Source organism: Pectinophora gossypiella, chromosome 6 (genome assembly GCF_024362695.1).
Source record: "Pectinophora gossypiella chromosome 6, ilPecGoss1.1, whole genome shotgun sequence".
NCBI lineage: Eukaryota > Metazoa > Arthropoda > Insecta > Lepidoptera > Gelechiidae > Pectinophora > Pectinophora gossypiella.
In genome coordinates this window covers 4,036,374-4,052,611 of record NC_065409.1, presented here as the reverse complement: position 1 = coordinate 4,052,611, position 16,238 = coordinate 4,036,374, and the positions used below count along the sequence as shown (strand labels likewise).

Here is a 16,238-nt window from a genome sequence, read left to right as displayed (position 1 = left end):
ATACATTGGGACAATATAGTAACTTATTACTGTAGTATTACACATCAATGCTTTCGGAACAGTGAGTTTCTTCCGTAGTATACAACAAGAGGAAAAATGAAAAATAAATATTCTTTATTATTATGGATTTCCTAACATGGCAGCATTGGCAGATGTTGTGAAATGAAGTTAATGACAAAATGACCTTAAAGTTTTTTAACTAAGTACTTATTCAATTAAAGTTTTTTATCATTGCAGAGGCGGTAAACAACTGGTTTCCTACTTCTCGTAAAAACCTCAATAAACCGTAATCAAGTACACCCGTTTAGGGTAACTTACGATGGAACGTCTAGTAATTGAATTGCTAAAGGTTAAAGACACGACGCAAGGACGATGGTGAAGGACATCGTATAAAAAAAAATACGGTCGCGCCATTGTATATCACTATAAAACTTGATAATAGCGTAGCGTAGACATGTAGGTATAATCACATCCATAATTCATTGCTTCAGGCAGAATAACGGTTTTATATGCTGTGTTCAAAACATAAATCTGGTTCTAACCAGTTCCCAGTTTAGTTTTGGACAATTCACGGGGGTCACGCCGTATCTCAATATTGATAACTGACACGCGGCCGTGTTTAGTCTTTAGGAGTCGATGACATTATATAATCGTCCACGTTTCACGGACTTGATTGTATGAATAAGACTTATAGGCATACTACATAAATATGCACGGTTTAAAACACTGATAAATCGTGGAGCTATATATTGGCTGTAAACTTAGAAGGCAAGAAATTAAGTCGATAGAAGTTCTGTTCATCGCGTGTTATGCCATCAACATCAAGGTATTATTGTCAACTTTCGTGCACTGAACGAATTTGCATTAGCTTCTATTGAAGATAAATTACCTTACTTGGGTTATTACGCTAATAATTCAGACTACACTGACTACAGATACAATAATAATGCGATCATAAACGTTACAGACTCACGTACAACATTAACAAAATAAAAACTTTATCTTTATCAAAGTATATCGTAAATATAATCGTGTTAGTAATAAAAGTCATAAACCAAATTACAGTTATCTAATGGGTACACGGCTTCTGTTCCAAAACAACAGTTTGCGCAGATGAATCAGACCTTCTGGCCAAAACTAATCTGCTTCGTAATAGTCTCGTAATTTAGGCCTAAATTATTCAAAGCTCTACATTTCTAGGGGATTAACTCAGAAGGAAGGAGTGTTCAAAGCACAACTCATCAGGAATCCTATTAGGAGCCTCTTAAAATTCTAAAGGTATTTTATGCCTGTCACGCGCTGATGAAAAAAGAGTTGAACGTCTGAACGCTACATTTTTCTGAATGGAATGAGTTATGTTATGACGAGTCAACATTCTGGCAAGACGCGCTAATGGTGGACATTGCCCAGCACGCCTCTACTGACGTACATGCAAACCAACTTTTGTTTATACCATTGCAAACAATAGCACAATAATTCTATTGAAGTGGACATTGAACTATGAACAGAACTTTGCCGTCGTTTTGGAAACTGGCAATTTGGCAAGGATGTCCGTCTACACAGCTGCTGCTAATGTCCTGGAACTGATAGTTAAAAACAACATGTTTTTATAAGTAGTAGGTCTGTATTATTTTTATTGTCTGTGTAATAAACATTGAGATATGTTGTGGATGCAGAAATGAGATTAGCATCAGCAATTCATAGTCTAATCCATACGTTACTGATATTATATGTTCCATTAACACTGGTTTTATTTTTATTGCTTATGACTCCGCCCTGTATAAATATCCGATTCGATTTGAATATAAGTTGCTACCTGTTTTTGTTAGGTAGGTATAGATAGGTTGGGATTTGGGAACTTAAATATTTTTTGAAGCCGGTAAATTAATAGCTTATACAAATCCTACACGTATGTACCAGACATCAAAAAATCAAAACCCTTCCGAATATTGTTCCAACAAAACACTAGTGTAACTGGATTTTAAATTTGAATTTGGAAAAGAATTAAAAGCCTTACTTATACGCACTGTAAAAAGTAATTATTTTATTCCTAATACTCGTATTTAATATATTTCTGATAATTCTTACGAAACAAACTTACGAGGTGTTTCGACTTTTGTGATTGTATACTGAGAAGTTTAAAGAAGAAGTATAGAGAATTCAAGTATAGAGAAGTAGTAGGTACTTTTAAATGGGTACCTACAATTTATGATTCCGGCGGCCTGCCAAATAATTATTAAAACCAGCTATATTCTGGTAAATGTCCAAAATACTTTATTTTTCGAAATCATTAAACGCTGCAGATGTCTGTCCACATCAAGTGAAAGTTGTGTTTTAAATTTTAAATTACGAACAAGGAAACTATCATTGATGTTTTAATGTTCTGTGGACAGCTGTCCACAGAAAGAAAGATGGAATGAAAGAAAGTTGGAATGAAAATACGTTTTTTCTCTTTAGTACTTGATATGAGGTTGATGATTTTCCGGGGATGATGCGCCCTATAAAGGCAATGACAACGAGCTAGAAGTGACACCTAATGACGACACGGGTAATGAGCGATTGAATAGCGATCCAAAACTCGATGCCAAATAGTCATTTCCTCGCGTTCTTTGCGAGCTTAAGTGGCGTATTGTAGCGTTGACGAGCGTGGCAGCGTGTACCTATTGTTTTAGCGAGCTCAGTGGCGTCATTTTATATACAATTCCAGAGGTAAATCGATTGATAACGAACACTACTTCCGCAATCATTGTTTCTGTATTAAAAATTGATTAGATTGTTTCAATCTGGGGAATTTCTTGCAAACAATTTATTCATTTTATTACTTGACTATGCTGCCAGCTGACTATCAATTGATAGCATGATACTAGCAATAATAGCGATAGCCCAATATGAGTCATGATTTCATAAATATTGAGCAACATGAGTACCTTTCTTTATTGCAAACTAGTGATACCAGTAGAGTAAAACTAAACCCGACTTCGGTTGGGTTTATTTTTAGTCTTCTTGGAGAATCGCCGATCATTACATTATTCATACAGAATTTCTCGAGATTATCCAACATAATTTACAACTGGTTTCGAATCTAAAATCATAATATTTAAAGTTTTAATATCCAAAAAACGTGTACAGTGTTACAGGTGTATTGATAACACCTTCCAAATATATTTTGATCCAATCACGTTGTCTATTAGGTCTCTAAAATGACGCCACTGACACACGTAACCTGGCGACTGGCGACGTCTACTTTATTCGTTGACTCACCGCGGTTGCCCTGACTCGCTTGCGATACGGCGACGACGGTGCATAACTTGCATTCGGTCGAACACTCTGAAACACCCTTCGGCGACTCTGCTACATTTTAGGACTCATTGTAATGTTTGAGCAAATATATAAGTTGAGTAAGCTATTGCTCACGATGTCTACACACAAGTAAAATCTTTAGTTTTCTATCGTGTAGGCTGTGAGATCGTTGATCAACCTCAGCACCCCTGGTGTCAGAGTTATTATTGAGCCGCCACAGACCCTTGACATGGTTCATGTAACAACTACACGCTTACTACTGTAAGTAGTATCTGGGACTAAGAGCTCCTACTCGTTTTCGTATTTTAAAAGAATATTGTAACAGACTGACTCATTGTTTACTTTAATCGAAACTTATTGTATCGTGAATAGAATCTAGGACATCTTATTAAAAACGTGTCTCACATTGAATTTCACTAGTACCCTAGCGATTTCTTCTAACCGCTAATGACTATTGGGAGTTGTGAAAACATTTAGAGGTTACCCCAAACGAGTGCGAGGTCGACTTATAAATAATAACAATAACATTTCGTAACAAGAGGGCAAATACTTCTATAACAATAACTTTATTGATACACTATCAATATTATCCGTTCAAATACGTAAGTATTACAATTGTAATTTAATCTTAATTGCATTTTAATTGTGGTTAGATAGATACTACTACACGAGACTGCACGCGAATGCAATTATAATAACCCAGATATAGTAATATAACTGACATTAACTTCTACTTTGTTACTTCCATCGTAACATGCTTAATAAGTAATGTAATCATAATCAGATATGGCTGTTTAATTATTTTTCGCCTAATACGTAGTTGTATTAATTGTTGAATTGGCTACTTTCGTACTTTGTAACAATATGCTACCTTCCGATAGATTAAGTTAAAATTGTTTAATTGGAAAATATCAAATGAAACAAGGTTTCGATACTCAGCAAGTTTCAAATTACTTATAATCAAACCTACTCAAAAGTGCCTACACTAAACTAGATAGAAAATGCACATAGGTAAAAACAGAAATAAAACAATTGGAATGAGGCAGTAACAAAATGGCCAAGACAGGACGATCACGAGGTAAAGCATCTCCTCATGAACTAAAATGGAAAAGGTCCGCGTAGGAAACCAAAATAAATTGGACAAGAAGGAATGACTCACGAACTTGTTTTATTGTCGTAAAATGCATCAAAATTATGAAAAATACTGCACAGGAAACAGGAAAGAGATGATAAATCTGCCATCTCACGTCAAGATGCGGTCATACAGTACGCTTCTCGAGATAATTGATAACATGCATTTGACGTCGATAATGTTTAACAATAAACTTTTACGCTAGAAGCGTTTTGCAAATGCAAACAAACGCCTACGCAAGAATCTGAGCTTGAAGTTTGACGTCACAGCACGTGACTATGGCTACCTATATAGATATAAAAAGAAATGAATATGTTGACACTTTTTAAGAAAGGCCCATATGGGCAAGGGATAGGTAGCGTTGTGGGGTAGGATTAGGTAAGCGATAGGAGCGAGTAACAAATCCTTCACTAAGAATGAACACACTAAAATGATGTCCATCCCGGGCACATTTTAAGGCCACGAAATAGGCCCTTTTGTTTCAAGTCGACCACCAACACCTTATGATAATTTCGACGAATATCCTTTCACTCATATTTAAAATTTGATATGATGTTATTGTCTTGTTTTTGTGTGACATCACCACCTATCTCTATAATAAGAATCACATTATGATTATGTAATTACATAAAGTAGAATGTTCGTTTTCTACAGCAACTTTACCATTCAAACCTATACAACGTGCAACAAAGTTGTGTATTTATTTCAAACACGGCTTTTTTTAACTTAAACACGCATTAAGCTAATATTTCCTGTCCTGAAAAGGCTTCCACGGGCCAGGAATACAAATTCGAATGTTACGTGTTCTCTTTAAAAGGCTTCGTAAACATGTTCATGTAAATGTATCTTTAGCCATGACTAAAATCTGTATTATTTGTTTTATTTCCATTGGACTCATTACGTCGGCATTGCAGATAAAAACGTAGGTCTTAAAACTGAAATAACTTTTTTTATGACGCTACGTTACTTGAACAAATTTTCGAACGCATCGAGCAGATTAGACAGGACGGAAGCTTTTGTTTCACTTTGAAGATTTCCTTCTTGAAAATCGAACAGGAATCAAAAACGGAAACTGAAAAGTAGAGAGTAAGGCCGCCATCACTTTTTGCGTACGTACACTTTACACTTTTCTACTATGACAAACTCGGAACCAGTAAGCGCATTCGTACTTTGAAGGTTGGGATTGTTCATGTATGAATACGCACGAGCCGAATTCGCACCTACGAAAACGCATCCAAAATGAGCCAAGTGTGGTGTAGCTTAATATTTACAAAACAATAAAAGTCATTATTACGCGTTATTTATTATTACAATTTTAACATTACACAACTTTTCTGATAGCGTTGTAGACAATCAAAACACCAGTACGATCTAGATAAGATTGAACGAACATACCACAAGTGGCATGTAAATAGATTCACCGCGTCGCGTATTGTCATGGAAAATATTAATAAGTAGCACTTGTCTGCCATCTCACACGTACATAAATATAGAACAGATAATAGGATTTCATTGAGGTTTATACCAAAAGCAAGGTTTCCTGCTGACTGTTTTATTTATTTAAATTGCTATGTAATATTATGACAGTGGCATGTTCTATTTTCACTTACTATTTTTCCATTGACACGACTGTCAATATATACTAATTTCCTCTTCTATATTATAACTATTGTATTTGTGATGTGGTGATTTATTATTTCTCTGTAACCTCAACGCTAAACCTCTGCGCTGCTCTACCCTAACCCTGACAGATTTTTTAGCCAATTCGCACTGTGGTCCGATCCACTACCGGTCGGAAACAACTAAAAACCCGTTATATAGGGTATCCTAAGGGGACCACAATTACATGCATAGATAACGCCCGTGATCCTTAATGCAGTGGACCACAAGAGCAAATACTTTTGATACGAAATTCTTAAGATGGATATGATATAGGTAACTGGACGGTAATACGTGATCAGCCCATCGCCCTTCATCCCCATCGTCTTCATGTTTCCAGACACAATAATTAAACAATGGTATTTAGATTTTAAAAGGCACCTGGGGCTTAAGACCTTAGGACACAATCCCTGTCATTCATAACAAAACAAAATGATATCGTAACATAATAAATTGTGTATTCCGCGCGTAATATGCAACATACCTCTATTCCGTGATGACAAATGACAATAGTAGCTCTTCATCCTTTGTTCGTGATTAACATGAAAAAATGAATGTTCTGGGAAAATCGGTTTAATTCCTATTGGCTTAAGTAGAGATTCAACTAAGTGGAAGACAAAGCAGTCACTTACATCAAAGATAAATGCGAAGAACTTAATTTACAGTGACAGGTTGTCGCCATAGATTTTAGGTACAATAATGTCCATCATAATAATGTTAGACATGACATAAACACATAATAAACATCCTTTCGTGTAGGTGTACGAATGAAGATAGATAGTTTGAATGATTTACAATGCAAAGTAAATATACGTTTATTCTGTTTGTTGGAGTGTGATCGATAGAGTAATGTATTGGAAGTATAGCGGTTCAGCGGTGTCCCCAGTCATCTATTTCTGTACAAGCTTAGCTACACTATACTAACGAAAGCATTTTTAGATTAGACAGATATAGATTCTAGTCTAGATTGTGTAGAATATGCTGTTATACCGATAAAACAAGTTCGTTTTCCTTGAAAAGACAAACATTTTAGCAGTAGAAATTGCGAGTAAAATACCACGCTGGTTTAAATAGTTTTATGGTTTTTCGTTGGTAAAAAATAATATTAGAAGTTTATTTTCTCATACCTGTATATTTTTGTGTACGTAATTGAACCTAACCTACCATACCCGACAGATAAGATTGAATTAATAGTTATAAAATTAGGAATGTAAACATGACGTTGTTTCCATTACACTAGAAAATTCAAGAACGTAAATAAGGTTTATAAAGCTAGGTTCATTTAATATTCAATCAATTATGGTCTAGTCGACGGCGAACGTTCGAGAAGGCTCTCCAATATCCATTCGCAAAAGTGGTAGTCGCCCCGATCCGTCCAGATGGAAGCAGTACTATCGATTGGTAAATTAAAATGATTTAAGCGCAGAATCGCCAACAGTACCAACAATCCAACATACTGTTCGATAGAAAGTTACATAACAAACAAAAACAGCGGAATAAGAACATAATTGAAAACTAATTCCGACTTCGAAATTAGATTCTCTTTTTCCAAATGAAAAGGAATTATCGGATTTATTATCAACAAGCTGAGTCAGCCAAGTGCCTCTGACTACCCCAATTGGGTCGTGTACTAGGTTCAAGATAAATTATGAAATTCTGATTACTAAATAAAGACACATCTAAAACTAACGAAAAACATTTTCTTTTTCCTATTTAACTTATTTATGAAAAACGAAATAATAAGTCCAACATTTTATAAGTTTTTCTATTACGTCACAGTGTGCTTTTTCAAACAAATTCCATAGTAATTTCGTGTTTCGACGTTTAGTAAAAAGTAACTGATTTGACTAGTTCGAAACTAGCCTATTAGAATATAGTCGCTTATGAGTCGGAACTATCTACGCGTTCCGTTCCGTATTTGCATTACTTTTATTGTAAAATATTTTACGTCTTACTTCATTCGTAAACTCAGTGCTGCGTTACCGACTTCCGTCTAAAACATACTACAAATATACATTCTAAGCTCGCCGTGAAGCCGTGAACATGACCGTGACAGCGTTGCGTCAGCGCTCTACCACCTAACCCGAAGCCCCATAAGAATCTTCACCTAATCATACAGCTGATCCTACATAAGAAGATTATATGGAAAATGTATTCAGGGACTCGAACGATCTCAATGGAATGAGATTCTATTACCAAGAAACATTAAAGTGCTCTGCAGCATTTACCACCGAACGATCAGACGATGTCCCCTGTGTAATAAACTAATAAGTAATAAGACTGCCACAAAGTTCCGAACTTTATAATATAAACAATCCTCGTGACGTCAATAAAACTTCGTTACGGAGCTGGCACCGGCTTTTAAGCTCAAGAAACAGAAATAAACGGCACACGTGACCGCTCAACTACCGAAATAAATCGCGTAACCGTAGACAAATTCACATTTTATTCATTATCACAACCACTAGTGGATCTAGGTCGTTTACAAAGGGACTTTGGCCCGCACTATTATGACTTGGCAATGAAAGTCGTCATACATCAGCGTATTCGGGATGATAAATCTTTTAATACTCGAGAGCCGAACCGTACAAATGCTCGGGGGCATTCGCTTGACACAAAAGATGGTGAAAGAAAACAACCGCTAATGACTGCCGGTACCGGTACTACGTACACACATAAACTCAGGCTTGTAATCCCTAATGGGGTGGGCAGAGCCGCAAGGAATTACCGATACCGGTACTAATGATAGTGAAAGCCGGACACTAAACTGACGTATCAGGGTTATCAGTATGAAAATTATCAAAAACAGTAAGGTTATCATTAAAAAATGCTATGCTATAAAGGTGACTGGAGTGCCGCTTGGAGACTTCGAAAACTAGAGCAAGTGTTGATTGCCAAAATATGATACACGTGCTATAAATATGGGATTATTTAGTAATTAAAGTGAATTTCTTTCGCGTCAGGCAATTGGCAGACGCGACGACCTACCACACGTGAAGTGACAGGTTGGAGGCACGACACCAGGAGTCATCGCAATTTCTAAGAATAGGGAAAACGTAAATGCATCGGATAATATGTTCTTCGAGTAACGAGGAAAATATATTAAAGAAAGTCATCCTCGGAGAAAAAAAAAAATAATGATTTGTACCCTATTACGTCCTCAAATTTAGATTTCTACCTCTAACTACAAAAGATTTCAACAGTTGTGCCTCAAAAGATAAAGGTGTAATGTAAGGTGATTTTACAAAGATTTTTCTTTGCCTTTTTTAAATAGGTACCTATGAAAGGTGCCTTATAACTGTAACTTAAAACTTCAATAGTTATTTTTGTATAATTGATCGATTGATTGATATCAGCAAATAAGGGGTCAACGGCATTGATTTGAATTTCAAATTAGGCTGCGTAATATAAAGTAATATGTATTGCACAACGACAGAAACAATCAAGGTTACCTTATCGAATCGAAATCGACATAAAACACGTTTTCTATTTATATCGGGCCATAATGACAATGAGCCGAAAAAAAATACAATTTGGGTTTTGGCACCAATCAATGGTAAACATTGTTCGAGGTGTCGGTTACTGGCACGTAAAGTTTCCGCCGAGCCTCGCTTTGAAATCACGATAAAAAGCCATCAGTCCAATTCTGGTTACTATCGCGTTGCAAAAATTGCACAACTTTAATGATTTTCCAATATCCGCCAATCAATGCAAAGTCAAGGCCAATTTAGGAGTTTTATATAAAAAAAAGTTAAGAGTCTAAAGACACAAAGGATTCGCTGTGTTTTAGTCATAGGGGACGAGCCTATGCCTAATGCCAACTGCTACTAACCAGGCACAAATCCTGTAAACCACGTGAAACCAATTTATCTATGATCCAAATTCAAACTCATAAAGTCGAATTCAGCGGTTTAGAGTCCGAGGGATTCGAACCAGTGACCACTACGATGTAAGTCTATAAAGGATTGATATGTAAGTCTATAAAGGATTGATTAGTAGGAAAGATATTAATTTCATTACACAATGATACTGTTTGGCTACCGAGTATGGATGCGGACATCATCGTTCTATTTGTAATCAGAGTCATGTTCTCGTTAGCGATCATTACTTCGCAAACCATTGATTGTCCGTGTAAGTGTGATGGAAACAATAACAGCGCATCGTAAACTAAGCTTTTGTGATCCGAAAGAACCGAACAAAGTTGCTTTTAGCCGGATTTCACTGAAATCTATAGAGCGTATCTGGAAACGCTCAATAACGTTTTGTCTACACAACTGCAGTCAATAACATTGTTGCCATTACACAGGTGATATTATAAAATAAGAATCATTATGGACTCCGGGAAAAGTGACAAATATTGAGAGTTATTGAGGACAGAAAAGGCAAGATACGGACAGGACGATGGACAGGAGATAAGGACATTTAATAAGACACGACGAATTTATTAAAAAACAAAATAGAAGGGAAGCTACAAGGAAAGAGAGGAAGGGGAAGACCAAGAAGAGCTTATATAGGACAGGTTAAAGAGTCGGTGAACGTCGTGTCTTATAAGGAAGTGATATGATTTTGATAGACAAGAAACGGAGAATGATTCACCGACAAGAGCGTGGCTCTTAGATTAGTGATGATGATGATGACGGACCCCTTAGGGCACAGCAAAAGTAGGAGGGAGGAAAGTGTAGTCTCAAATTGGCACAAAATAAGCACCTACACTAAATATAAGTGGTAGTAGTATTTTGATAATGTTTGGTCTACACAACTGTCTTTTTGAATGGCAAATCGCTTAAACTTTTTGAAGATTATATCGGTATGATATAACAAACATCTCTGCTAGATATGTATGAAACTTTTGAAGAAGACACAAAACAAAACAATTTACTATATAACTTTGTCGATTACTGTACGTTAGATAATTATGTATTTTTATTAGGGGCAATAAGACCTATAAAAGCCTAAATTACTCGTAGTTGTAAGGGTGAGGCGAAATCTATTTAGGTACTTACAGCTTTTACGAAAATTAGATTTTACCTTACTAGGTACACCTATATAGAGTACTCCTCGTCATCACTAATTTACACGCTTGTCCACGCTTTTATCAGTGTAGCATTCTCCATGCTACTTTTTTAGGGAAACATAGGGCAGTGGTTTCCTTTTTGCCTTCTGCCGCGCAGTACTCTGTCTAACACGAGTTGGATGGCGCCCTGAGTATCTATTATATCTATTTCAAAGCCGTACTTAGAACTCCTCCCTGTCCTCCGCCTACCCTAAGCCCTACCCTATCCTAGTACTTACTGTCTGAAAACTTTATAAACTTGTCTCAGGTTATATAAACCGCTTCTTATCATTAATAACAATGTGATTCAGCGAGTCAAGGCCGAGGCCATAACAAAAATACTCGTTATCTCTACGATAGAAAAATTTTCATACTAAAACCTGTAGAATAACAACGATAGTTTTCCCTGTGTCTGGATATCCCAGATGCCAAGATGAAGACGGCGACGAGCTTATCATAAATATAGGATAAACATAGCACGATTCTGGCGCGCCGCTGTCTCCGAAACAAGACCTATAAAATCGCGCCAATATTTTTATAACCTCACTTCTCGAGCGGGATTCCTTGCCTCGAAAGTGAAAAGTAAAAGCTAAAAATTAGAAACGTGCAATTTTAATTTAAAAAGATTCTTACCTTCATCCGGGGTGAGATCTGCAAACTTGACACCACCACTGCAAACAAAAAAAAAATTATTGCTATATGCATTTTTAATAACAAAATATTCAATACTTCATAAAAATTCATTTTAAATTAATTTAATAAATATTGTTCAATATAAAAAATAACAAAAATAATCAAAATAAAATAACAAGTCGACCTAAGGTGTTGACTTCTGCCGACTTGTAGAATTCAGATGGAAAAATATAGATTTCACAGTGCATATAATAACTATCAGATTTCGAATTTGCATTAAAGTGACTTTATGCTATTTAATCTGAATCTGAGGCTTTTAAATATATAAAAAACTGATGAAATACCTACACAAATTAAATATAAGACACTTAATTTTTAGTGCAATAAATAGTTTAATATTATTGAATATCATAAGAATTTTAAACTATACAGGTACCAATGATGTTTGTTGTAATATTGCTAGCATAATTTCAAAATTTAATTTACCATTACTATTTAATAAAATATAAACTTGTATAATGCACAAATTTAATTTGAATTGAATAATTCTGAAATTAATAAATTATAAAGCTTAAAATCAATTCAATGCACAAATTTCAAAATTCTGATGGGTAACCCAATTTCTTAACTAGACATTGATCTATAGAAAAAGAAGGTACCAAGTATTTTACTTATTATCCTATTATCAGTTTTTATCTGAGGGATAAAATATTACTGGTCTGAAGTGGTTAAAGTACCTATTTAAATGACATAATTAACAGTAAACATCATGCAGTAAACTATAATCAAACATATAAATATTAACTTTTACTTCCAAAGAAAAAGTAAATATAAAAGTCTAATTTACAAAGACATATCAAATGGGGTAAGGGTATCTCTAAATTGCTCTAAGAAGATAAACCAATGTCATATTAAAAAATTGAGTGTCAAACATGCACTCATGTATGTGAAGGTGGCACTTCGTACCTGAGGAGGACGGTAGCCGTTTCCGGCACCCGGAACACCTGGAAATAAACACAACGTGGAACGGTGTCTTATCTGGTCTCCGTGTGGAGAAACCATTACCAGGGACCCTACAGCTGCACTTATTTTAATTTATAGAATCAACAATATTAAGCTCTTTTGTTTAAAAATACAGCAATTTTATCTGAATACAAATATATGAATTACAAGCTATCAAATTAAAATTACAAAATTAAGTTGTAAAGTACTAAGGGACTATGATAATGCAACTATTGTAACATGTAGTATAGTTCAACTAGGATTTACTCATGATATACAACTGTATATGTTTCAGTTTAAATCTAAAGAGTATTTAATTTTACAAGCGTTACAATATGAAATAGGCTTTTGATATTAAAAATCGTCACCTTTTGGCGCGGTCGTTGCAATAAAAATACGTAACAGCAATAGAGTTGACATCACAGGAAAATTACAATACGTAACTCACCTTCCATCCTAAGTTCTCGAAGAATGTGCTCAGCCGGGACTGTCCAGTGGTTTTGCCGCCGCAAGGCCCTGGTTAGGTTAAAAAATACAGCACGGGTTGAAAAACGATACGAAGAAACCCCACGTGTTGCGTTTTCTGTACCATCTCAATCTCACTATGTACGTGTAATTGGTATTACCCATATCTTACATTATACTACATCACATGGATCACAAAACGAAGCATGTTACAGTGATATTATCAGCTGAATATTAAAATAGTCGTAATTCTTACCTCCCGTGAGGACCAGCCTGTAAACGACCTTCTGGGTTTGGGTCGCCATTTTATATAAACGCATATAATAAATTAAATTACACTACCAAGGGAAACTAAGCAGATAAATATCATAAAAATGTTAAATTTACAAAAGTGATAAAAAGTGCCATCACAGTTCACTACACACGCATCGCCGAGAGGCGTGCGGGAAAATGAAAGAATGGATCGCTTGACGTTTCAAAATATTCCTTTTGAATGAATGAATCATAGACAACAGAGGTATTCATAAAGAAAGATATGACCTTGTGTCGTATTGATATTGACAGGTTGCAGTAGCGACATCTAGGAGTGTTTGTGTAAATGAAACCACAAACCTCAAGGCCTGAGAAAGGCATTGACCTATACATAATATACTGGACCGGCAACCTATTATTTGACTATAAACGAAGAAGTAGGTATCTACTATAAAATTATCAATCATCCGTGCAAATCGACGAGTACCATGCCACTAGTGAAAGTTCTTCGCAACTTCGACATATTACACCATTCAGCCAAGCTGTGGGCCAAGTATACCAGTGAGCGAAGCGAAAGGCTTTCTGTACTAAGGGTTCTGTAGAAAAGTCACCAGGGTTCCGCGCAATTTTTTATACAGGGGTTTCCCAACTTTTAAGATAACGAAGGGACCCCATATCAAATGATTACTTACGAATCAAATCAATGTGAACACATAATTTTGGCCTGTTCACTATGATTAAACTAAGAGAAGAAACAACAAAGAAAAAATTAAAGTTGATTTGCACCAACTATAAATTAGTTTTAAGAATTTCTACTACTACGACTTCCTGTTGGCGCACAGCGTTGATGATGGCCACGATCAGATCAAGTAATAACAAAAAATATAATCTGTCTGCCTAGTTAGCAAACAATGTACCTACCTACCTTTCAAACATTTAATTAGGGATATTCATAAAAACAGCCTTTCTTTATGGAATAATTTATTAAGTAACACCTAAATTACTAACTTCTAAAACACAGTTCTGAATATGTGTTATATTTGTTGTTTTTACTACTGTTACATTTATTTGTATTTTGTTACTTTCTATTAACTTTTCTTGGTCTTGAATTTTCTCCAATGTTAGGACAAAGGCTGGTATATATTGCCAATACCGTCCTAAACAGCGGTTACGTTTCTCTGTATATAATTCTTTACATGTAGTAGACTGCTCACAATCTGAAATTATATAAGATTGAATAAAAACAAAGACAATAAATATTTACAGTGTTACTACAAAACAAAGACTAAAAGATAAACTATGTTTAAAATGTAATCCGTACACGAACAAAGTCCCACAGGCCGCGGCGCTACTGTCGCAGACTCTACATAGAATTATTATGACTTGTCAAGTTAGTTTCATCAAAATCCGCAGACTTCTTTCGTGGCGCGAAAAACTATTTTAAACCTTGTTTATTTTTAGTTTATGTTTTGTAGTACACACTGTTAATGTTTTAAGTGTACTTTAGTGAATTTTCAATTTACCTTCTACATCAAAAATATCTTGGTCAATCCATCTAGTCTGTGTGTTTACACAAATTATTCCTATTTCAAGCTCTTTACACAAACATCTTCCATAATTGACAAGTTTATTTAAAAAAGTTAATCCTGGAATTTGAATACAATTTTAAAACATTGTCTAAAATGAAAATATAGAAAAAAAGCATATTTATTTATGAATACATCCTTACCAACTTTATTATTGTCACCAAGATATTGAAACATCAAACAAGGCAGAGAATCAATAATTATTAAAATTAAGTCTTTTACAACAAGACACTTATTTTGAAGTTTCTTAAATAATTCTAACATTTCATCCATTGTCCAAATATGAACAATTCTTATCTTGAACATTATTTGTGCCATTTCCTGTCAATGAAGACAAGAAACAATTATTATAAGGATAATAAATATTTTTCTCATATGAATTCAGATTCGAACTACTTTAAAGTTGTTAGTACCTAATTAATTTGAGAAATACCTTGTATGAGTAACCATAAGCATCTAAAATCTTCTGTATTCTCGTTGCTGAAAAATCCCCCTTAGTATCCACATAAAGGACAACATTATCACTGTTTTTAACAGCATTTATAGATATCTGCATGCATAATTGTGTCTTCCCTGAATCTGGTAGGCCACATACTTCTATTATGTTACCTACCGGTATTCCACCACTTGTTACAGCGTCCAAACTTAAACAAAGAAAAAAACAAAGTATTAATAAAATGGGGAGGCCTTTGCCCAGCAGTGGGATCTTGCAGGCTAGATTAGATTAATAAAATGAAACTTTGTTTACAATCTACAAAAATGTTTTTTTTTTTTTATATACAAAAATAAATGAATTACCTTTCTATACCATAGCTGATATATTTCTTTTTCGTTACATTTTGATCCAATAACGAAGTAGCCTTTACAACAGGCGCCGAATATTTATTTAGAATATAATTTCTTACATCTATAATCTGCGGCAAAGTAAGTTTGGTCAGATTCGATAATTTCTCGGTGTCTTCTTGCAGGAAATCTAAAATTGTAGTAATACGATTTTGTGCAAGCACTTTTATTACATTATCTGTAAGGTAAATATGTTCACGGACTAATAATCTTTGCATTTCTAAATTAAATTAATCGAGGCAAACGGCTGTATTTTGAAAATAAATTCCAATTTTCCGGCAAAAAATGCAAATGTAACCATAAATAATATTTA

The 16,238-nt window shown here is 34.9% G+C and overlaps 2 protein-coding genes across 4 annotated transcripts in view; both read right to left on the bottom strand.

The window, feature by feature from the left end:
* Positions 1 to 13,713, bottom strand: part of LOC126367685 (TRPL translocation defect protein 14) — a 28,696-nt gene extending 14,983 nt beyond the window's left edge. The window contains exons 1-4 of one of the 2 annotated variants that reach the window (XM_050011330.1): positions 13,501 to 13,713; positions 13,228 to 13,295; positions 12,744 to 12,781; positions 11,778 to 11,815 (exon numbers count right to left, since the gene is read on the bottom strand). In XM_050011330.1, coding sequence (XP_049867287.1) covers positions 11,778 to 11,815; positions 12,744 to 12,781; positions 13,228 to 13,295; positions 13,501 to 13,564 — 208 coding nt within the window. In that variant the 5' untranslated portion in view covers positions 13,565 to 13,713. The remainder of the gene's footprint in view (positions 1 to 11,777; positions 11,816 to 12,743; positions 12,782 to 13,227; positions 13,296 to 13,500) is intronic. The other variant, XM_050011331.1, reaches the window with a different exon arrangement.
* Positions 13,714 to 14,460: 747 nt separating this feature from the next.
* On the bottom strand, positions 14,461 to 16,198 carry LOC126367241 (DNA repair protein RAD51 homolog 4). 2 transcript variants are annotated; one of them, XM_050010651.1, is made up of 5 exons: positions 15,881 to 16,198; positions 15,516 to 15,726; positions 15,226 to 15,403; positions 15,020 to 15,142; positions 14,461 to 14,713 (listed from the first exon to the last, which is right to left on the bottom strand). In XM_050010651.1, the coding sequence occupies exons 1-5, from the start codon at positions 16,141 to 16,143 to the stop codon at positions 14,481 to 14,483; spliced, it is 1,008 nt and encodes a 335-aa protein (XP_049866608.1). In that variant the 5' UTR covers positions 16,144 to 16,198; the 3' UTR covers positions 14,461 to 14,480. The 2 variants fall into 2 exon arrangements, with proteins under 2 accessions (XP_049866608.1, XP_049866610.1); XM_050010653.1 differs by lacking the exons at positions 14,461 to 14,713; positions 15,226 to 15,403.
* Between the last annotated feature and the right edge of the window lie 40 nt (positions 16,199 to 16,238).